At 44.3% G+C, this 22,628-nt stretch overlaps 1 protein-coding gene across 3 annotated transcripts in view; it reads right to left on the reverse strand.

The window, feature by feature from the left end:
- GALNTL6 (polypeptide N-acetylgalactosaminyltransferase like 6) overlaps positions 1-22,628 on the reverse strand; it is a 1,150,777-nt gene that overhangs the window by 64,693 nt on the left and 1,063,456 nt on the right. For all 3 annotated transcript variants that reach the window (XR_009564434.1, XM_030879235.2, XM_060301350.1), the window contains 2 exons: positions 22,060-22,167; positions 2,453-2,674 (listed from right to left, as the gene is read on the reverse strand). Coding sequence is in view for 2 of the 3 variants with exons in the window: in XM_030879235.2 (XP_030735095.1) it covers positions 2,453-2,674; positions 22,060-22,167 (330 nt within the window). In the remaining variant the exon portion in view is untranslated. The remainder of the gene's footprint in view (positions 1-2,452; positions 2,675-22,059; positions 22,168-22,628) is intronic.

Genomic DNA, 22,628 nt, shown 5'->3' on the forward strand with positions numbered 1-22,628 from the left:
GTTTAAACCAAGGATGATGAACTCAAATGTCTCTAGGGCCCAGGCAAACCACGTAAAGATGTGAGGTAGTCAAGAGTAATAGGTTAAAAACTGGCATCACCCACTGGCCATAAGATGGTTCTTATTATTCCTGGAAAGTTATGTCTTTTCTAGAACCTCAGGGACATTTTGAATCTGTTTCCATGCAAGATGCTTTTTTCCCCCCCCAAGATGCTTTATAAATGCAGGTTATGGTTTAGTCAGGCAACGAGGGAAAATGCGACCAGTCACAGTTTAGGTAGTAGCCAGGTTGGAATAAAAAATTACGTTTCCACATAGGGAAAAGACTGATGAGATGTTAACCTCGTCCCGAATCACACAGTGATACTGGGAGGTCTTGGAGAGTTTTCTTTTCTTTTTTTTTTCATGGGAGGAGGAGCCAATGTAATGTCTTTACTGCAAAGAAGAAACTTTACACCCCGTTTTGAGGGAGCTAGTGCAGGGGCTCCGTGGGCCAGCTGCTAGGACACCGGCTTGTGATGGGTTCCGCGAGGCCTCGCCTTTGTGCAGCCAGGGCCAGATGATGTTGTCTTCTTCACAGATGCAGCCCACCATGCGCTTCCTGGTGAGGAAGCAGACTAAATGAGGGTCTTCCTTGGGACCGGAGGCTGCGTTCGGGGCGAGCATATGGTACGGCTCCAGACCCTTGCGTGCAGGCAGCATGACCTCCCTCGGCAGCCCGGTCCCTGCTCGTCCGCAGTAAGAGCACCACCTCCAGACGCCATAGGGCGCACCACGGAGACTCCCCTGGGACCGCAGGCGCTCAGGGCCTGCGCGGCCAGCGCTCCAGCCCCACGGAGCTACCTTGAAGCCATCAGGCCAGCTACCAACACCAGCGCTTCCGGGAGTTGGCTCCGGAGGCAGAAGGGACTTGGCGGGCAGGGCTTCTTTCCCCTCCGCGTGCTTGACTCTGCCGTGGGGCGGGGCCGCGGGCTCTTGGAGAGTTTCCTACTAAGTCACTAAGGCAGGACTGTTTTTAGATTATTAGGGAAAGATGGCAGACGTAACCTTAACCCAAAAACTCGAGGAAGAAACTCACCTGCTTCTTGGGTAACAAATTCTTATGTCTTACAACACCTTAGACTAAGAAGGTTCTCTTTGGGGTCTACTTTAAATTGCTGCTGCTGTAAATTAAGCCCCTGGTAGATAACAAAAACGAATACCAGCAGAGTAATATTACTAATATTCCAGGGACGCGTTAATGAAATCTTTAAGATGCAAAGGGTCAGAGACCAAATTACTCACTGAAACATCCACGATCAGGACCACGTGTGTATACAAAAAAATATTAGGAGATGAAGCCCTGGTGCCAGCCTTCGCTCTGTCCTTCATGCCCGAGGTTCCCCAGGTCAAGCAGAGGACCACCTCTCTACGGGCCCCTCAGCAAAACAAGCAGCGCACGTGTAACCTGCTGAACGCGTTTTCTGCCTGGAGCCAGGACGCTGGCTCACCCAAGGACGCTGCCCCAGCGCGCGGGCCTCCCCTGCCACGCCTGGGGGCCACCTGATTTCAGAGCTCTGCCAAGCCACAGACACTAACCGGACAAGCGCCTGTTCTCTCCACACCACAAAGTCGAGGACGACGATGGGAAGGCGCCTGCACGACGCGAGACAGTCTGCTCCCGAGCGTGGGGATGGCGCTAGCATCCCTCCCCCCCCGCCCCCGCCCCCGCCCCCCCCAAGCCCCCTGCTCCGAGCAGATTAAATTGCAGACTAAATTCACCTCATGCAATTCGAGTCCTTGCTCTAGCACACCCTCTCCTAAGAGGAAAAGGCCACAGTAACGAGACTGAACAGACCTGAACCCAGCACAAAAGTCCTTTATATGCCAAAATATAGATGCTTTAAATTGGGCACCTGGGGCCTTTCAGCTCTTTCCATTTTAGATCATGAAGTAAAATTTAAAAGAAGCGCTCAGAGGTGGAAAGGTTGGTGCTTATTTAAGGAACCCATGAGGTCCCACGTTTGCCACAGTTCAGGGTATTGTGGAAAAGCGCATCTTCTTGATTCTGCATCGCACACCTGGTTAGGAAAGCCGCCCAGCCCCATCGGGGCACCTCGTCCTTGCACACGCCCATAGCAACCAGGCTGCGCGCGCAGCGGACAGGGAGGGATTTTATCGTGGACATCGGGTCACATTTATGTACACAAGAGCACGACAGATATTTTCATTCTCTGCAAGCTCTTAGCGCAATTTCACTAATCTCAAATAAACAGTTTCCAGGCGCATTTTTAAAAAATCAATTTGGGGAGTCAACAGTGGCCAGGGGTTCCAGGGGTGAGCTGAATGCCCTTCCCCAGCAATTCCTACAGAGGACATATATTTATCGGAGATTATTTCAGCTGACCCTGGCCGCAGGGCAAGGGAGCTGAGGGTTTCAGCAGCCCACTCCCACCCCCAGGGGGCGCCTCACCTCCCCCCAGGCTGCGGGTAGGGGCTCCACTGGAGGGTAGTACTCAGGCACGTCCCAGGCCACCGCCGCCATGAACCACTTGAAGTCCTTGCACTTGAGCTGTCTGCGCAGCTCCTTCTGCGCGGAGAGGTCCCCCGTGGACAGGTGCCGGTACTCCGGGCGCCGCTGGTAAATGTACTCGGCAAACTCATCCATCCAGGTCTCCGCCACCCGCTTCAGGTTCTGTGCAGCAGAAAAGAGGGTCAGTTACTGGCTTGTGCCCGCAAAGGTGGATTTTAGTTGCCCTCCAAATGGACAAAGAAAGAAAAGAAATCCATCTCAGGAAGCTCTAGTTAGGAGTTTTCCTAACTGCCAGGGGTGTGAGATGATTAGCCCGAGGCCTTGCACACGTTTCTGCTTCTGGCATGGGGTCCAACTGCCAATTAGAGAATTCACCAGAGCCAGTAAAAAAAAATAACCCAGCTTGCAATCCCCTCCGCTTTCTCATCCCTCCTGTTATTTCACGGTGACAAATTCTTTGTTTTGCACGTAGAACTACAGGAGTTGGGGCCTGGAGATGATGACATTGCTCTTAGGCATCAAATGGCTTAAACCCTTTCAAGGAACAGTGAGGGATCTTGGAAAGAATGAGGACAAACAAGCTGTTATTCTCTCAGTTACAGCGAGAGCCCAGTATTACTAAATTCAAGACTTTGTGTTCTGGTGATACTTTGTGCCACCGGAAGCCCAGGAGAATTTAGTAATTCACTGCACAGTGAAGTCGGGCTAAGGAAGCACCAGGGGGCCAGTCTTCTCTGCAGATGGAGCCATGGGGGGAGGGAGCAGGGAGACACGCCCACTCCTTAGTGGCAGGGAGTGTGGGTGTTCAGGGTAGGAAGCTCAGCCCTTTCCCCAGTTTTGAGACTGAGCTAGGAACTTACACACTCTGGGCCTCAGATTCCTTGCCTGAAGAAGGAACAGAGCAGAATGTCCCTCCATCAGGGGAGTGGTTGTAAGGTTAAGTAAAGTAACACCTGTCAGGGGCTTCGACTAGTACCTGGCTCCCAATAGGCACTATGGCTATTAGAGCTGTTGTACCTAGTAGAATAATAATAGTGCAGCATTGGAAGACAGAACGCCTGGGTGCTGGGCTTGGGCATGGGTGAAATGACTTGTTCTTTGGTCTTGGAGGAGGGCCGTGGCTGCCACGAGGTGTTCTCTGACACTCCGTCACCCCTCGGTGCTGAGTGGTAGAGAGAACACGGCCATGTCTGGAGCATCAGTTCTGATGCTTCATAGGCGGGTGTCCCCCAAGCTCTAGTTCTTGTTGTTTTGTGTTCAGATTCCTTATTTAAAGCCCCCAGCTGGTGTGAATACTGACCCTTTCCAGCCTCTCATTTGCACTTAGAAGGTAAAATGAGCAGAATGTCTGGGAACTTGAATAAGACCCAGATACACCCAGATCCAAGTGACTAAAGAAAAAACTAGAGATGTTTAGGAAAATTGCTTTGTCTTAAAAATTGCTACGGAATCCTAAATAGGGCCTGAAACTGTGCCTAGAGGTCCGCTGGATTTGAAGACAGAGTCTCCAGATACCCTATTCCCAGTGGAATTGTACCCTTTTCTTTTTTCCCCATCGCCCCTACCTCCAGCGTCGCCGGGGGGCCTCTCCCACCTCATCCCCCGTGGACTCCTTGGTTAGCACATGTAGGGCTCAGTTAATCAGCAAGATGCAGAGAAGACACAGTGCCATGAAGACTACTCTGATTTCTTGGTTGCCTCTGTGTTCCTTCCTTTCGAAGCTTCCTGACGTGGAGAGTGTAAGGCTTGTTCCCTGAGGGGTTATTATTATTTGCTATCACTGTGCTGTCTGCCATCCCACTGGCATTGCCTGGCCCAGAACACCTTCTTTTCTCTGACTCCAGTTTGCTTTGACAGATGATCAGAGTCGACGTTGTTTTGTTATAGTCTAGCCCTCGCCACAGACCCTGAGCTGCCCCATTTGTTTGGAGACAGAGAAAGAAACGTGATATTCGGAGGTTCCTGCTCTGTCCTGGCACCAGGTACCACGTGCACACGTAACGTCCAAGTAGGAGTCTTCAGTATCACTTTGCCGTTTACCTTTCATTCTGACAAATGTTCGGGATGAAATGTGCTCTGTTATCATTTGTCCTTGGCCAGACAGTTTTTTTGGTTAGCAACAAGGCTCAAAGATAGAATGGAAAAAAAGGTGGTTGATAATATTAAAGCTTTATTTGTATTCAAATTAGATTTTGGGCTGTAGTTTCAACCTTTCTCCTATATTCCAATTATTAGGTAAAGTGAAAATATTTAATTTTCACCTACGTTGTGCTTCTCTCATAAACACAAATGAATAAAGGTAAGAAAATAGCAAAGAGCAGAGGCAAAGAGCAGAGGTAAATTACCCAGGAATAATGAGAAAGTGATTTATTAAGTGGAGACATGCCTTAAAATTTTTGATAGCTTGCAAGAAAGATTTGTCACTAAGAAATCTATTTGACTTGGGTAAATAAGCACTTTTAGACTATAAATGCTGTGAAGTTAGGGATAGATAGTGTTTTGGGTTTTGTTTTAAATTAAAAGGCCCTAGCACATGTGTGTGCTCATCTGGGCATGCTAATTGTGGAGTTAAGAAAAGACCATTTATAAAATGAATATGAAGAAATTCCTAGCGTGTGCATGTATCTGTTGATAAAGGCACTGAAATAAAAGCAATATTTTAAAAAGCACTGTTGCTAAAGGGTAGATATTTGTTGCTTTGGGTTTTTGAAATAGAAATAGTAATTATTGTGAAAACTCAAAGAGGAACTGACCAGTTCAGATGCGTTCCATTGGAAATGGCTGCAAGGGTCAGGATGAATGTTTGCCAGAATAAATGACATGAATAAGTGGAAGAGGCAGGAGATGGCAAGTTGGAAGATTCTCAGCAACATCAGGGAAGCTGCAGGGTAGTTAACCTGGGAACCAGGCAGGTAGCTTTTGCCTTTTCACGTCCTGTTCAAATCGAAATACTTGATCGAAGGTTAGGTTTGCGGATTTCCCAAACACTCCAAAGCAAGCAGGAAGGTCATGGACATACTCCAGGGATAATGAATGTCAAATCATGGAGCCCTTTTGCAGTAGCTTTCAGGAGATGGGGAAAGAGAACCAGCACAATAATTGCAAAAACTAATTGCCGGTGTCTCTCCAGCAAGGAGGGTTACGTGAACATTTTGACATACATGTGAATCCTGACCATTTTAATGTTCTGATGACTCATCAGACATCCTCCACTGCAGATGCTCTGTTCTCTGAATGGAGTTTCCCGCCACGAGGAAACTTTCTCAAATGTCAATTATTATAGTCAAGGGACAGTCTAGAGCAGTGCAGGTGACTGGCCAAATCATATCATTCTGAAGGCATTGTTCCAGAAATAACAATACACTATGTGAATCTGCCACTGTCATTATGTATCAGTACTTAGTTTTGGGGAAACCATTGGAACCTCAGCTGAGAAATGTTATAAGCAGTTGCAAGAAGCATTTCATTGGTGTTTCATAGATTGTAGAATAAATCCACCCACTGCAGGAAACAGAACAATCTCATATGGGAACACATGTATCTATACACTCAAATACATGGAGGTGACGGGGTAGGAGCAAAGCAGTATTTCTCACTTAAACATTCATTGCTGGGTGCACAGGGACAGAATCGTGAAACGGACATCCCAATGACACATCTTGCCCGTGATGGTAACAAAGAGAAAAAGGAAATCAATCTGAGTTGGCCCATCTCTCCTGAGATTGAATAAACATTAGTGATGGTGCTAAGATGTTAAAAATTAGTTATGAAGAGGAAGGAAAGAAGGAAGTACGGACACTGGGAGATCTATACATGCAATCATTCTTTCCCAAACTATCAGGAGTTGGGTATAAAAGTTGCCTTATATATGTGGAGCTAGGTGTTAGCTGAGATTCCTGGTTTTTGAGACTTAAATGAAATTGCATTAACCCCAAATGACACATTCCTGTCTTCCTTAAGATTTGTGTGGCTTTCCAGGGACGTGGGTTCACATGTTCATCCTTCACTTTTTTTTTTTTTTGCGATACGCGGACCTCTCACTGTTGTGGCCCCTCCCGTTGTGGAGCATAGGCTCCGGACGCGCAGGCTCAGCGGCCATGGCTCACGGGCACAGCCGCTCCGCGGCATGTGGGATCTTCCCGGACCGGGGCACGAACCTGTGTCCCCTGCATCGGCAGGTGGACTCTCAACCACTGTGCCACCAGGGAAGCCCCATCTTTCAGTTTGATGTCCTGTTTGGGGATCCTTCCTTCTTTCCTGCTGGCATTCCGCCCAGGCTTGCTCGCTACCTCGGTCATGCCGAGCTGAGTGGGTCACACACCCACTGTGCCTCACCTCTCAAACACGTCTCGGGTAGATGAGTGAGGCCTAGACTCGGAAGGTGTGAGGGCAGTGGCAGAGACGAAGCTGACAACAGGAAGATGGAAGCTCTGACTTCTTTCATATTCTTTAGCTCCTATAGAGAATTTCTTCCCGGACAAAATTTCCTCCCTGTCCTTTGGCCTCCTGACATGTGTCCTCAGAATTTCCCTCTTATGTCTCTCTTGCAGGTCTGTACCAGAATATGTCATTCCTTCTTCCTTTTCACGCCGAGTAAGTCAGCTTTCTCACTATCTGTCTCTGCTTCTCCTGGCCAGACGCTGAGGCTTACCTTTCCGTAACCAACAAGTCCTTTCCAGGTGTTTTGCTAAACAAAGGTCATTCCCCTAAAAGAAATTAAACAGCTGGTTCTTGAATTACGCCCACCCAACTTTTGGTCGCATACTGGTTGGTGGCCCGCTATTGAAGACATTCCACAGTAGGTCCCTAAGTGTCCTCTCCAGCTTTATTCTCCTCCATGGAACTCTGCTCGGGAGATCTGCTCTGGTCATTGCCACTCCTTGTTAATGAAACAAGGAGGCCCCCGGACTGAGGTGGCTCTAATGCCTTGGTGGCCTGTGTAAGCAAACCGAAATGTAGCTTGTAAACGCCTCCAGGTTACAAGATCAAAACCTAAGGCCCAGGGCCTTCCCTGGTTGCGCAGTGGTTAAGAATCTGCCTGCCAATGCAGGGGACACAGGTTCGAGCCCTGGTCCGGGAAGATCCCACATGCTGTGGAGCAACTAGGCCTGTGAGCCACAACTACTGAGCCTGCGCTCTAGAGCCCGTGAGACACAGCTACTGAGCCCACGTGCCACAACTGCTGAGCCTGCGCTCTAGAGCCCGTGTGCCACAACTACTGAAGCCCACACACCTAGAGACTGTGCTCTGCAACAAGATAAGTCACTGCAGTGAGAAGCCCAAGCACCGCAATGAAGAGTAGCCCCCGCTCGCCGCAACTAGAGAAAGCCCGCCCGCGTGCAGCAACGAAGACCCAACGCAGCCAAAAATAAATAAATTAAAAACAAAAACCCAGCCCATCACAACCAACCAACCAACCAGCAGCAACGAAGACCCAACGCAGCCAAAAATAAATAAATTAAAAACAAAAACCCAGCCCATCACAACCAACCAACCAACAAGCTTTCAGCTACAACCCATCAATGATTTCCTTCCTTTGCTTCTGCTGTTTCTCTGATCTGTGTAAGTCTTTCCCCAGCTCCTGTGGGTGGAGCATTTCTAACCACTTCCTGTCCGGCGCTGACTAATTTGAATTGATTTTTGCTTAGATAAACTCTTAAAAATTTTGTCTCATTTTATCTTGTTACGCAGGGAACCTACTTATACTAAAGAATTTATCCAGAATTCAAATTTAACTGGGCGCCCTGTAATTTTATTTGCTGAATCTGGCAACCCTACTCCCAACGTCCACAATAGGCATATAATATATGCTTCATGAATGTTTTTGAATTGATTAAGTGGCTGTACATGCAGAGTCTGGTATCTTTTGATGCTGTTGCTAATACAGAGTGAATGCTTTGCTTCGGTGGAAATCATTCCAGAGAAGCTTCAAGCTCTCTGCAGAGAAGCCTGCTATGACGCACAGTTGACCTAAATATACTTCCCCGTCCCACTGCTTTTCTGTTTCTAATGGGGGTGGGGTGTCCTGCTGGCCCTCTATCTGTGAAGCAAGCAGAGTGGGGGCAGCCACGGGCTCATGACAACAGCAGTGCTCACGGGTAGCTAGAGGTGAGTGTGCCACGTGGCTGGAACTGACAATTTATGGCCCACTGTTGGTTAAACTCAGTCAGAAAATAAATAGGTGAAGACCTCTGTCTCTGCAGCCCTGGGCTGAGCTCCGTCCCGGCTCCTAGTGTAGTGTGGACAAAGGGGAGTTGGGGAGAGGGTTCAATCCCATTCAAGGTGGGTCCAAGAGGTTTTCACCCGCTAGGGTTGCACCCAGCATGGGACTCCTGTAACAGGGGAAGGTAGCTCCTGTGGCTGAGGAATACATTTATTTTCTGGTGTACGAAGCAAATGAAGGATTTCTCTGTTTTCAAAAGCTGCAGACCTTTGTACTTCTTGAATGACAAATGAAATAAAAATTGTTATGCTGAGCACCTCTGTGCACACGACATTGAGAGCCTCCCCTGTTTTTATGTCACCCCCTGTGGTTCCTTGTGTAACAACAAGCCCCCGTATTCAACCCAAAGTGGTATTAACGTCTCCCTTCTCTGTGTTGCCCAAATAATTATTAACTCACTTAACACATTCAGCCCTGTAGTAGAGACCTTTAGAATTCAAGTCATCTTCAGTGCATTCTCCAGTGCTACATCTTTCCTTAATTCTAATACTCATCGGGTGTTTGAATTGATAGTTTACCAGGAACACTTAATCACTTTGCTACCTCAGTCATAGGAACAGATTTCAGCTTTGACTGATCATCTTCATCATAAAGCATGAAGAAAGTAGCTATTTCTATTAAGCCTGCTGCTTCACCAAATGACACAAGTCTATCCACTAATTTTTTTTTTTCCCCCAGCAACACTTTAGACCCTATGGCTTCAGTATCCTGAAAATTCAATCCCTATTCTGTTTCTGAGCATATTATCTGGGGGCTGATTGTTTCTCCGGCCGGCAGGCTACCCTGTGCATGTGAATTACCTGGGCCACCTCACCTCAGTTCCGTGTTTCTGCTGCTTTGTGGCGGGTGCAATCATACGTGCCCGCTGGTGTGACCCCAGTGCACACGCTGCGCTTGAGTCAATGTTAAGCTATTGTATTATGGTGGCTTGAGTAATAGATTTCTCTTTCTTCAGCTATCATTTTTTCCGGTGGTTTTTCCAGAAATTGCTGATAACCAGCAAAGCCAGTCTCACCAGCAAGGTGCGTATTTGTCACAGTCACTTCTCCGGCAAGGAATCGCACCACTCTCCCATGACTCTGAAACTTCTGCTTTGATTGAAATGCGTTTCTTTTCTCCTTTTTGTAGCTTAAGAGCACTTCAGTAGCTCCTGAGTCCCGCCCCAAAGCCCTCTTATCACTGATGATGTGATAAATGTCATCATGGCTACAGCTCAAAAGACGATCTTTTTCAGAGGGCCTCAAGTCAACACAATTATTTAGCCCAGCGCTATTTTTCTCTGATCTAGAGACTTCTTTGAAGTCAGTGGGATGCATTCAGCATGAGGAGAGGATGGCTAATCTAGTCCTAAAAAGAGGCTTCTCTGACAGGCAATTTCCTCTCTCTTCTTCCCCAAGGCTGTGCAGGCTGTCTGCAAGTGGTTACATGCTCTTGGCTGGTTTGATATAATTTAATTATATCTCTATTATATTTTTGGGCCGAATATTTTGGATATTTATGGTAGTGTTTCTGATAGCATTTGATGTAGGCTTTAGATAGAGAACAAACAAAAAATAACTCCTCGAATTATTTAACTACATATCTTATTAAAAATGCACGTAAACCTAATTTAAAAATGGTTTTATTGAGGAATAATTGATAGGCAATAAACTACTCGTGTTTAAAGTGTACAATTTGGTATACTTTGACATGTGTATGTATTACTGAAACTATCATTGCAATCAAGATAATGAACATATCCATCACCTCCAATCGTTTCCATATGCCTCTTTGAAATCTCTCTTCCCATCTCCTTTCTTAGGCACTTCTACCATCCCCAGGCAATCACTGATCTATTCAAAAAAATTTTTATTAAGACTTTATGTCTTTAGAGCAGTTTTTGGTTCACAGCAAAGTTGAGGGGCAGGGGCAGAGATTTCCCATGTGCGTCCTGCCTCTAGAGACGCATAGCCTCTCCCACTATCCACATCCCCACAGAGTGGCGCATGTATTACAGGAACACACCATAATCACACAGAGTCCACAGTTTACATTAAGGGTCACTCTTGGTGTTATACACCGATCTACTTTTCATCCCTATAATTTAGTTTGCATTTTCTAGAATTCTAAATATAATCATAAAATACGTGCTTTTTGTCTGGCTTCTTTCACCAAGTGTAATTATTTTGAGGCTCACCCACGTAGTTGCATGTACTACTTTTTATTATATTTTAGAGATTACATATGGATAGACCACAATTTGTGTATCCATTTACGTGTTGATGGGCAACACAGAAATACAAACGATCGTAAGAGACTACTATGAAAAATTATATGCCAGCAAATTGGACAACCTAGAATAAACTGATAAATTTCTAGAAATGTATCATCTACCAAGACTGAACCGTGATGAAATAGAATTACTAGTAAGGAGATGGAACAGGTAATCAAAAACATTCCAACAAGCAAAAGTCCAGGACCAGTGGCTTCACTGGTGAATTCCACCAATTATTCAAAAAAGAATTGGTACCAATTTTTCTCAAACTCGCCCAAAAAATAGAAGAGAACTCTTCCAAACTCATTTTACGAGGCCAGCATTACCCCGATACCAAAACCAGACAAGGATGCCACAGGAAAAGAAGAATTATAGGCTGACGTTCCTGATGAACATAGATGCAAAATTCCTCAACAAAATATTAGCAAACCAAAATCAGGAATACATTAAAAGGACCATATACCATGATCAAATGGGATTTATTCCAGGAATGCAGGGATGGTTCAACATTTACAAATCAGTCAGTGTGATACACCACATAACAAAATAAAGGGTAAAAAAATCATATGATCATCTCAATAGATGCAGAAAAAGCATTTGATAAATTTAACATACATTTATAATAAAAGCTCTCAGCAAAGTGGGTATAAAGGGAAGGTTCCTCAACATAATAAAGGCTACATATGACAAGCCCACAGCCAATATCATACTCAACAGTGAAAAGCTGAAAGGATTTCTTTTAAGATCAGGAGCAAGACAAGGATTCCCACTCTCATCACTTTTATTCGACATAGTATTGGAAGTCCTAGCCACAGCAATTAGATAAGGAAAAGAAATAAAAGGAATCCAGATTGGAAAGGAAGAAGTAAAACTGTCACTATTTGCAGATGACATGATGCATATATATAATCCTGAAGACTCAATTAAAAAGCTGTTAGAACTAATACATAAATTCAGTAAAGTTGCAGGATACAAAATCAACACACAAAAGTCTGTTGCATTTCTATACACTAATAATGACCTATCAGAAAGAGAAATGTAAAAAGAATCTCATTTACAATTGTATCAAAAGAATAAAATACCTAGGAATAAACTTAACCAAGACCTGCATGTCGAAAACTGTAAGATATTGATGAAAGAAACTGAAGAAGACACAGATAAATGGACAGATATTCCATCCTCTTGGATTGGACGAATTTAAGAAACGTAACTCTGAAATATTGCAGGTTTGGTCCAGACCACCACAATGAAGCAACTGTCACAATAAAATGAGTCACATGAATTTTTTGATCTCTCAGTTCGTATAAAAGTTATGTTTACACTATACTATAGTGTAAAGTTATTATTTACACTATAGTATATACTATACTATACTTTCTACTATACTATAAAGTTATTATTTATACTATACTGTAGTCTATTAAGTGTGCAATAGCATTATGTATAAAAAACAATGTACATACCTTAATTAAAGCTACTTTTTTGCTAAAACATGCTAATCATCATCTGAGCCTTCAGCAAGTCATAACCTTTTGGCTGGTGGAGGGTCTTGCCTCGATGTTGATGGCTGCTGACTGGTCAGGGCAGGGGTTGCTGAAGGCTGGGGTAGCTGTGACAGTTTCTTAAAATAAACAACAGTGGAGTCTGCCACATCCATTGACTCTTCCTTTCACAAATGATTTCTCTGAAGCATGACATGCTGTTGGATAGCATTTTACCCACAGTAGAACTTCCTTCAAAACTGGAGTCAACCTTCTCAAACCCTGCTGCTGCTTTATCAGCTGAGTTTATGTCATTTTATAAATCCTTTGTTGTCATTTCAACAATCTTCACAGCATCTTCACCAGGAATAGATTCCATCTTAAGACACTACTTTCTTTGCTCATCCCCAAGAAGCAACTCCTCACCCATTCAAGTTTTTATCATGAAACTGCAGCAATTCAATCACATCTTCAGGCTCCACTTCTAATTCTAGTTGTCTTTCTCTTTCTACCACATCTCCCCCTACTTCCTCCACTGAAGTCTTGAACCCCTCAAAGTCATCCTTGAAGGTTGGAATCAACTTCTTTCAAACTCCTTTTTAACACTGATATTTTGACCTCTTCCCATGAATCGTGAATGTTCTTAATGGCATCTAGAATGGTGAATTCTTTCCAGAAAGTTTTTATTTACTTTGCCCAGATCTATCAGAGGAATCACCATCTATGGCAGCTATAGCCTTAGGAAATGTTTTTCTTAAATAATAAGACTTGAAAGTAGAAATTACTCCTTGATCTGTGGGCCACAGAATGAACGTTGTATTAGCAGGCATGAAAACAACATTAATCTCATTGTTCGTCTCCATCAGAGCTCTTGGATGACCAGGTGCATTGTCAATGAGCAATAATATTTTAAAAAGCATCTTTTTCTTGAGCAGCAGGTCTCAACAGTGGACTTAAAATATTCAGTAAACCATGTTGTAAACAGAGGTGCTCTCTTTCTATCTTTCATAGTTTCTGTGGGTCAGGAACTTGGGAGTGGTTTGACTAGGCAGTGTGGTTTGTATTTCTCATGAGTTTCAGTTGGATTTTGGCTGACGAACCAGTCATCTTAAGCCTCCAAGGGGGCTGGAAGATCTTCCAAAGTGGCTCCTTCACGTGTCTGGCAAAGCGGTGCTTGCTATTGGTAGGAGGACTCAGTTTCCTCCATGTGGGCCTCTTTACAGGGCTGTGTGAGTTTCCATGTCATGACATGGTGGCAGGCCTCCCCCAAAGCCAGCCATCTAAGAGATCAAGGTGGGAGCTGCAGTGCATTTTATGACCTAGCTTCAGAAGCAAAAATAGGATGACAGGGCAAAAAAAACATGCTTTCTGTTTCGTTTTGTCTTATTTTTCTCATCCCTTAAGACTGTATTGGGCTGAGATTGAGGGTCAGAACATGATGGAATTATTTTTCATGACCTAAAAAAAATTATGAGAAAGTGGAGATAACCAGTTGTTGTGGGAATTGTTGAAGGGATGCCGATAGAAACAGAGGTCTCTGTGTTCCAGTGAGGACGTCTGGCCCACAGCTAGATGATGGCCAGCCTGTCTGAGTCTATCCAGGACCCAAACAAGTTCTGGCACGTTGAGGACGGAAGCGCTGGTTCCTCCAGAGGCAACACCACAAGCTAGAAGTTGATGCTGTTACTGGGAATGATGGTGGTGGTGTGGCTTCTCCCATGACTTTACGTGGGGGCGGGGGGGCAGAGGCAAGCGGGAGCACAAGGCAAAGGGCAGATCTTCCGTGCTGCAGAGTGGGGACTTCCTCTGACAAACAGGTATGTGAGCACGCAGAGGAAGACTTTGGGGGCGTCTAGAGACACCTGGGAATGATGGGAAGGGCGTTCACCTGGCAGTCAAGCCCATGGTGTCTCCTGCTGTCACAACCTGAGTGCAAAGGACAGCGTGATCTCATTTGTGGATGATGATTATTGATCCAGTTGCTATATATATCGCATATCATGTATATAGGTCACAACCAGCATCTTCTAACCATCAGCTAAGGAGAGCATCTAGTGTTTTGTTCCTCCACAAGAACACCCACAGCAAGCAGTCCAACAAATTGTGATGGAACTAAATGGTGCTGAAGCATTGTTCTATCTGTTGTTAGAAGACCCTGTTTTAGTTTCTGTACTTTCAAAAAAGGCAAAAAAAAAAAAATCTTTATGTTTTTAACAGCTCACGCAGGGTTCTTAAGTTGAAAACTACATCTGTTCAAAATTTAGGCAATCTGTGAAATTTTATTTTTATAAAGCATTTTCCAAATTAGAACACCAAGAGCATCCGGACACCACAAAGCCGCCCGTTGGTTTCTGACCGTTTCTCAGTTTATAGAGTAGCAAGTGGAACTGTTTTCTCCACCTCACATGACATTAGAAAGGAAACGTGCTTGGGCTGGAATTGTAGTTGGAGATGGAATTCTCGCCATGAACTAATAAACAACTGGAAACAAGGGTGATTAGGATGGAAATGACACAGCAGAGGCCTCCAGCAGCGTCACTCTGCATTTACACATCTCAGGGTAAGAAGCTCATTCCCCTGAATGAGTCCCTCTGAGCCAGGTGCTCCTGCGATTTCATCGTCCAGTTGAGGCCCCAAAAGGCAGAGTCATAGAGCAGCCAGTTCTGCTCCCTCTTGCAAGAGTTGCATTTTTGGTTACGGAGATTATGGCAAACTTGTGGGAGTTTGGGGGGAAAGTACGTAGAGGAAATAAGAAGAAGACCAAACGAAAAGTTAGTTTTGAGAAGTTTGGTGGGAAATGGCTGAATTTTAAAGTAATGTTGTCTTTACCTCGCATATTTTGTTCACGAAACTTTCAAATGGTAAGAGACTGTACCCGTCAGTGATTTGCTCCTTCACTTTCTGTTTCGGTGTCTATGTTTGGTATGAACATTCTATGCTTTACCTCCATATTATTTAAGCATTTTAGAGACAAAGTGTGATTCTGTTGTTTTTTGTTAAATGAAGAGCTAAAAAACATGGATGCTTAAAATTCTCAGACCCCTGGGGTAGGAATTAAGGGAGCAAGTGAGGGTCAAGCCGTGGGGAACACATTTGTGTTTCACGTTTTCCCATCTCCTCTCCCTAGGTCCTTGGCAGATGGAATAGTTTTCCTCATTTTCCTCACATGCAAAACAAGCGGTAGAAAAAGGGACATCATTGAAGGTTAGTATGAGTGCTGTACAGGCAGAAACTTCTCTCTAGTGGGGACTGTCCTTGGGTGAGGTGACATTCTGTTACAAAGGGGAGGCCTGATTTAATTAAAAGGTCCAATGCTCCTGGCTTAGGATATGGGGCAAGCTCTATGCATTTCCGCCTGGCACATGGTGGGCACTTGATAAATATTTATTGAAGAATTTCTGCAGCCTGAGCCTTCTTTGTGGCAAGAGATGACATTTATCTTCATAACCCGCAATGGACTCATCAAATCTCAATGATTTATTGAACCATTATTGTCACATAATAAAGTTATGATTGATTTTTAGGGAAGCTATCAGGAAGAATGATGAAATACTATTTATGGAAGATGCTTGAATTTTTTTTTTTTTTTTTTTTTTTTGCGGTACGCGGGCCTCTCACTGTTGTGGCCTCTCCCGTTGCGGAGCACAGGCTCCAGATGTGCAGGCTCAGCGGCCATGGCTCACAGGCCCAGCCGCTCCACGGCACGTGGGATCCTCCCGGACCCGGGGCATGAACCTGCATCTCCTGCATTGGCAGGTGGACTCTCAACCACTGCACCACCAGGGAAGCTCAAGATGCTTGAATTTTTAAATAAAAAGTTCAATATGGTGATTCCTCAAAAAATTAAAAATAAAACGACAGTAGGATCCAGCTTACCCCTCTTCTGGGTATTTTTCCGAAGAATATGAAAACACGAATTTGAAAAAAATATATGCACCCTTATGTTCATTGCAGCATTATTTACAATAGCCAAGATATGGAACAAGGTAAGTGCCTATCAACAGATGAATGGATAAAAAAGATGTGGTATATATACACAATGGAATATTACTTAGCCATAAAAAGATGACATTTGCCCTTTGTCACATGGATGGACCTTAAAGTTACTATGCTAAGTGAAACAAGACAGACAGATAGACAAACGCTGTGTGATTTTACTCATATGTGGAATGTACAAAACACACAGACATACAAAAAACAAAATAAGTGAACGAGCCACACCAAAGAAAAACAAACACGTCGACTCAGAGAACAGACTAGTGGTTACAGAGGGGAAATGGGGGCAAATTGAGTAAAGGGGACCAGCTGCATGGTGGTTGACGGAAACTAAAGTTTTGGTGGTGAGCACCACCACTATGGAAATATAGTGCTGTACACACGAAACTTACATAATGTTATACATCAATTTTACCTCCATAAAAATAAAATTTAAAAGTGCCATCTAAATAGGAGATATTATATTTTAAAATATGGCCAGGAGGGGAGAGAAACACATGATAGCAGTAGGTGAATCATCTTGAGTTCTTGCCACGAGTACTGGACAGACTTATTGCCCTTTTGGTTACACTGTAAGGAAGAATTTGAAATAGTTATTGTTTTGAGAGGAATTGCATCTGCACAGAAGTCCTAGCCATTTATGAAAGCTGTCTTTTGGGAAGAATTCATTATTTTTCTGCCTTTGGGGGAAAGCCCACGATAGGCCACCGTGTCCCCAAACTCAAGGACAGTTTCAGACGAAGCATCTGAATCCTGCAGCTTTCAGAGAAGTCGGACGAAGCGCGGGCTGCTGTTGGCGGCCAAGGTAGTGGTGCTCCGGCTCTATTTGCTGGGCAGCTTCATGAGAATCAACTGGTTTACAGTCATGACGGGGGAAAGGTCACTTTGTGGGAGAGTCGACTTCCCATTCATCACCATCCTTGATTGCCTTCTTGGCGATTTCATTTTCTGACATCAAACTAGTCCTTTTGAAGAAAATCTGGCAAAATCTGGTTTTTGTGGGCTCTCAGAATCCTGGATGGGTAGTCCATGCACGTCTCCCAGGTCTGACTCTCCCCGAGCCTGTGTGCAACGGTCGCTTAGGACCCAACTTATCTAAATCCAACCTCAGCATCCGTCCCTTCCTCTCGTCCCTGTATCTGTACCTTTGTGTCTCAGATGTGGCGACAAAAACTTTGCAGTCACGTCTGACCTCTCTATTCTTTTTTTTTTTTTTGGTACGCGGGCCTCTCCCGCCGCAGAGCACAGGCTCCGGACACCCAGGCCCAGCAGCCATGGCTCACAGGCCCAGCTGCTCCGCAGCATGTGGGATCTTCCCGGACCGGGGCACGAACCCGCGTCCCCTGCATCGGCAGGCGGACTCCCAACCACTGCGCCACCAGGGAAGCCCTGACCTCTCTATTCTTGCACAGGGTGGCAAATCACTGAAAATCTCCCAGGAAGTTTTCTTTACAGATGCTTCTCGCATTCAGAATGTTACTTTCTTTAGTCTTCCTCTCCTTTAATATTTACCTGTTGGCTGATCTTTCCATTTTACCCTGACACTTCCTGTTCAAAACCCCCGAGTGCCTCCCTGCAGTCGGTAAGGGAAAGGTATACACCTTGGCCTGCATTCTGTCTCCACTGCACTGTCCCAGTTTAACTGCGGCAGCCCAAACGCAATCCTTTGTCACTCTCTGTGTTTGCTCATTCCTACCTGGCCCTCTTCTCCTGCTGGGGCTCCCCCAGGACTCCCAGCCACTCCAGTTTGTTGCGAGCATTGGACAGACACAGTCCCAGCTCTGCTTGTGGGACGTTTTATCTCCATCCCCTTTAACAATGCATTATTATGGGGATTTGATTTTGGCTTTATAGCTCTTATCCTGAAATTTGGACAGTGGTTGCCATGACATGCAAGATGAAATTTAAAAAAGAACGGTTATCGATCTTACGTCAATGGCAAAACACAGAAGGATACAATCCCCCAGTTTGGGCATCTCTTACAGACTCAGGGTGAGGGTCGGGTCCTGCTTTGTCTCCTGTGCAGCCGAGTAAGCCTCCAGGACCCCATCCACAGTCTGCAGGGCTGCCCTGCTCTGCAAGGGGCCCTCCTGGGGACACGCCCCGGCCACGTGTTCCGAGGCGACCACATCGTGCTGCATCAGCTGGTGTGTTTAGCCGTGGGGTGGCTATTCTGTGCCTCTGTTATGTCACCGGTCTCAGGTCCAACGGCATGATTGCCTCAAACACACTGGCATTCACAGGGAAGTCTGAGGTGCCCGAAGTGGCTTCTGCAGGGCACGTGGCTCATGACTGTCGCAGTGAAGGGTCTCCACCGAGGGTCTCCCCCCTCTGCCACTCAGCCACTTGGCTGTTCACGCCTCTGTGTAAAGGACAGTCAGTGCCATCCCAAGGAGGGGATGTCTGTCCCCTCGGCCCTGGGGACTTTCTGGTCCCCCTGCAGCACTAGGGGTGGGCAGCCCTTCCCTCAGGGATTGGCCATTTTCTCCTGGAGAGAAGGTATCACAGCTGTGCCCGGTGTACTGACATTGGACCCCGAGCTAACATGGTAAACCGTTTGGTTTTACTCATGACACGTGGACACTCTGATTCCCTGATGAAGCTGAATTGTAGGGCACATGTCCCAGAATTTTGCATTTGGTGGGAATTGACATAGGGAGGCTAATTCTTATTCTTGCCAAATAAGGGCATTAATAAAAATCTACCATCTCTTATACTGTCATAAGAGGAAAAAAGAAGCCTAAGATTGATGCATAAAAAGATGTTATTAAATGGAATAGATTTAGCTTCGTGATTCTCAGTTTTCTCAGTTCACTGAGACTGGGTGAAAAGTGGGCCAGGAAGTGGTCCACCGGTCCTGAGATTGGGAACCACGATTCTGCGAACCATGTTCATCTAACTGAAGTATCCTTGAAGGTCTGCTTTCAGTGCAGCAGCTAGTGTACCCCACCCCTCCTCTTCCCGCCACCACACACATCTTTACAACACGTTTGAACAACTATCCGTATTTGCTGTCCTGTGTTGTCCTCTAATGGTTTCGTGTGTAGATATCTTGTCTCTTCCAGACAGACTGTCTAGGTAAATAGAAGGCACTGACTAGCTAATTATTTGCATTTCTTTCTATGATACATGCTGGTTTGCTATTTAGAGGACTGTAGGCTATTCACACGTGTGTGTGTGTGTGTGTGTGTGATGCGTGTGTGTTGTGAAAGTCAGCTGGAGCCCTCTATTTACATAGGTACATAAAAGAAGGGTGCACATTTCTGAAGAAATAAGTGAGCTTTGTGATAAGAAAATTAGCCTGTGGAGTTTCCTCCATCTTTCTCTCCGTTTCCTGCAAGGCTGGAAGGATGAACTCCCTATTGTGTGGACCTGGCCCTGCATTTGAGCATCTGTAAAGTCTCCTCATTTGTGATGATTCAGTGATACTGCAGGGTGTAGCAGGTAGTTGAGATTCTCCCGCAAAATATCAGAATTGTTTTTCATTTTAATACACTTTTTTATTTAATAAAATGTTTCTTAGAGTGACAGCTGAGCCTCAATATTTATGACTTCCTGATTGCTCTAGCAGTTTAGAGAAAAAATAAAAAGGAGCCTCAAGTAAAATTTAAGTGGAAAAGATTAAAATTCAGAATTATGGACTTTTTTTTCATTTGAATAAATCCTCCCTCTTTGCTGGAAATTTTATGTGCCAGCCCGTTTCCCTATAGTTGACAGTCTTTGAAGAAGGACTTAATTTCTTTCTTCAAAGTATGTGAACAGAGTTATTTTTTGAAGATCTGCACAACTCCCTCCCCCGCCCCCCCCCCCCCAGCTTCTAGACTCTACTTTTGGCTGCAAACCAAGCACACACACCACCCATCTTGCAAATAAAAGATTCAGTTTGGGACACAAACGTGGAGCGTATGAGTGAGTGAAATGGACAGACGACAGAACATCATTATCTAGGGGATGTTTTAAACTGCTGCTGCTTATGATAGCCACACAGCTGATTTATGGTATGTGCTCAAAACCGTTCAGTCATTTCCCTTTTTGGGAGTTCATGAGTTTTCAGATTCATATGTATTAAGTCTTATGCCTAAATTAAATCATATTTCCTAACCCCCAATGCAGCTCTTTAATCACTTTGTGATTGGTTTCTTTTCTTCAAATAATATGTTTCTCCAACAACTTAATGGAGTATGTTATTAACGTCTGATTAATCTTTTGCGGACGGAGGAATAATGTGACTACCTCCCTTCAAGGTGTATGTAATGTAACTTCATTACTATTAACTCAGACTGCTGTAAGAGAGATAATGGTGTGCCTGAGAAAACAAAGAAAACGGACGTCATTGACAAATAATCTCAGAAAGGGAATAAGGCAGAATCCTCCTTCCCCAAAAAGGACTCACTATAAATGAGAATTTTATTATACTTCATTAAAATATTTACGTTTTAGTAAGGCCTTAGACCTGCGGCATTTTCTTGTCTTAGTTTTTCCTGACTCATTAATTCTTTCAGCACATCTTGGTGAGTGACACCGACCCTTGTTCTAGGTGCCGGGAGAATAGTAGCAAATAATTCCGAGAGAAACTCTGCCTTTGTGGGATTGATACTCTCATGAATCCTGATGAACTAGTTTATATTTTTTTAAAAGCTTGTTGTGTGAGCTTACTGAACTTTATATAAAAGACTTGATTATATATTGCAGCCTTATTAGTAAAAGAACAAACATGAATCATTTGGGATTAGATTCTTAGGGGAACATGGTGCAGAGGGTGGTGGTGAAACACCCTTTCTCTAGACCTGGGGTCTTAGCAGTAGCAGGTACAGATTGTGGTGCCTGAAATTGATGGAGTGACGAAAAAAGGGACACAGAAAACGGGAATTGTCAGGATTGTTTCCAGAAGGTATCATGACCACGTTCTCCCAAACACTGTAAAAGGCAGAAGAGAAAAGCATCCTTGCGTCTGGTCTAAGATAAAGGTTTTACTCAAAACAATATCTTAAAAAAAAAAATCTTGGACTTGACCAGTTTTGGAATTTTGAGGATGGGGTAGAATTTTAGGCAGAGCTGGCCCTGATTAAGAATGAGAGGAAGGCGGAGTTCGGGAGACACCTCTCCGCATCCCGTTTACCCTGTTCTCCATCTGACTTATCCTGTTACACTCCCTGTGAGGGGTCCATTCTGAAGACCTGGGATTAAACCCCAACTTTGCTATTTGTCACTCGTGTACGTGAAAGAGCCACCTTGCTAAGCCTCAGTTTTCTCATCTACAAAATAAAGATAAGAATATTAAGCTCCGAAAGTATAGATGAAGACTAAATATAATATGCAAATATAGTAATATATAAATATAATGTATGTGCAAGTGCTTCGATACAATTAATAACAAGACTTAGCATCATAACTAATACTTCCTTAAGGAATGGAAATAAAACTCTGAGAAACACAGGAACCTCTACATTGAAAGCCTGCCAAATGGAATGGCCAAGCTGTGGATTTGTACGTTGATCAGACGGTGCCTTGGATTAAACCATGTGTGAGGCTTCACATTTCGCACACGGAAAACCATAGCAAACCCCACTTATTCTGATCCCTGGTTACTCACTCTTGCCAGACTGGTCCCGGATGGAACTTTATAAGGGACGTACTTCCTGTAGATATGACCAACTCTAGAACATGGAACGTCAAACATTTCTCCTCCACACATCCAGACCTAAAGAGGGGAAATTAAAAGTATAATAAAAGCGAACGGTACCTTTCATACCAAAAGACCCAAATTATTAGTAAGATTCATACAAAATCTTAAAATCTCTTAAAGTCTCTAAATCAATAATTTCTGTTTATTATCAATGGCTAACCAAGGGGAAAAAACCCCACATTTTAAAAAACCTAGATTCATAGGAGTATAGAACCAAAATATTAGTTCAGTAAATCTAATTTCCATAGATAACATGTTGACATATTTTTTATTCTCGTAGAATTTTAACACAACTATTGTAATAAACTGACATTTAATGCTTAGACATCTTATTTATATAGATATTTGTTTTGACAATCTTGTGAAGTCATTAGAAGAAATAACATTGGAATTTGTGTCAGTTAAAAAAGGAATTTCTAAAATAGGTGAATGAATGAAGCCACTTAGGAATATCCATAATTTATCTAGATACTGAA

The sequence above is a fragment of the Globicephala melas genome, chromosome 6 (genome assembly GCF_963455315.2).
Source record: "Globicephala melas chromosome 6, mGloMel1.2, whole genome shotgun sequence".
Classification (NCBI taxonomy): Eukaryota; Metazoa; Chordata; class Mammalia; order Artiodactyla; family Delphinidae; genus Globicephala; species Globicephala melas.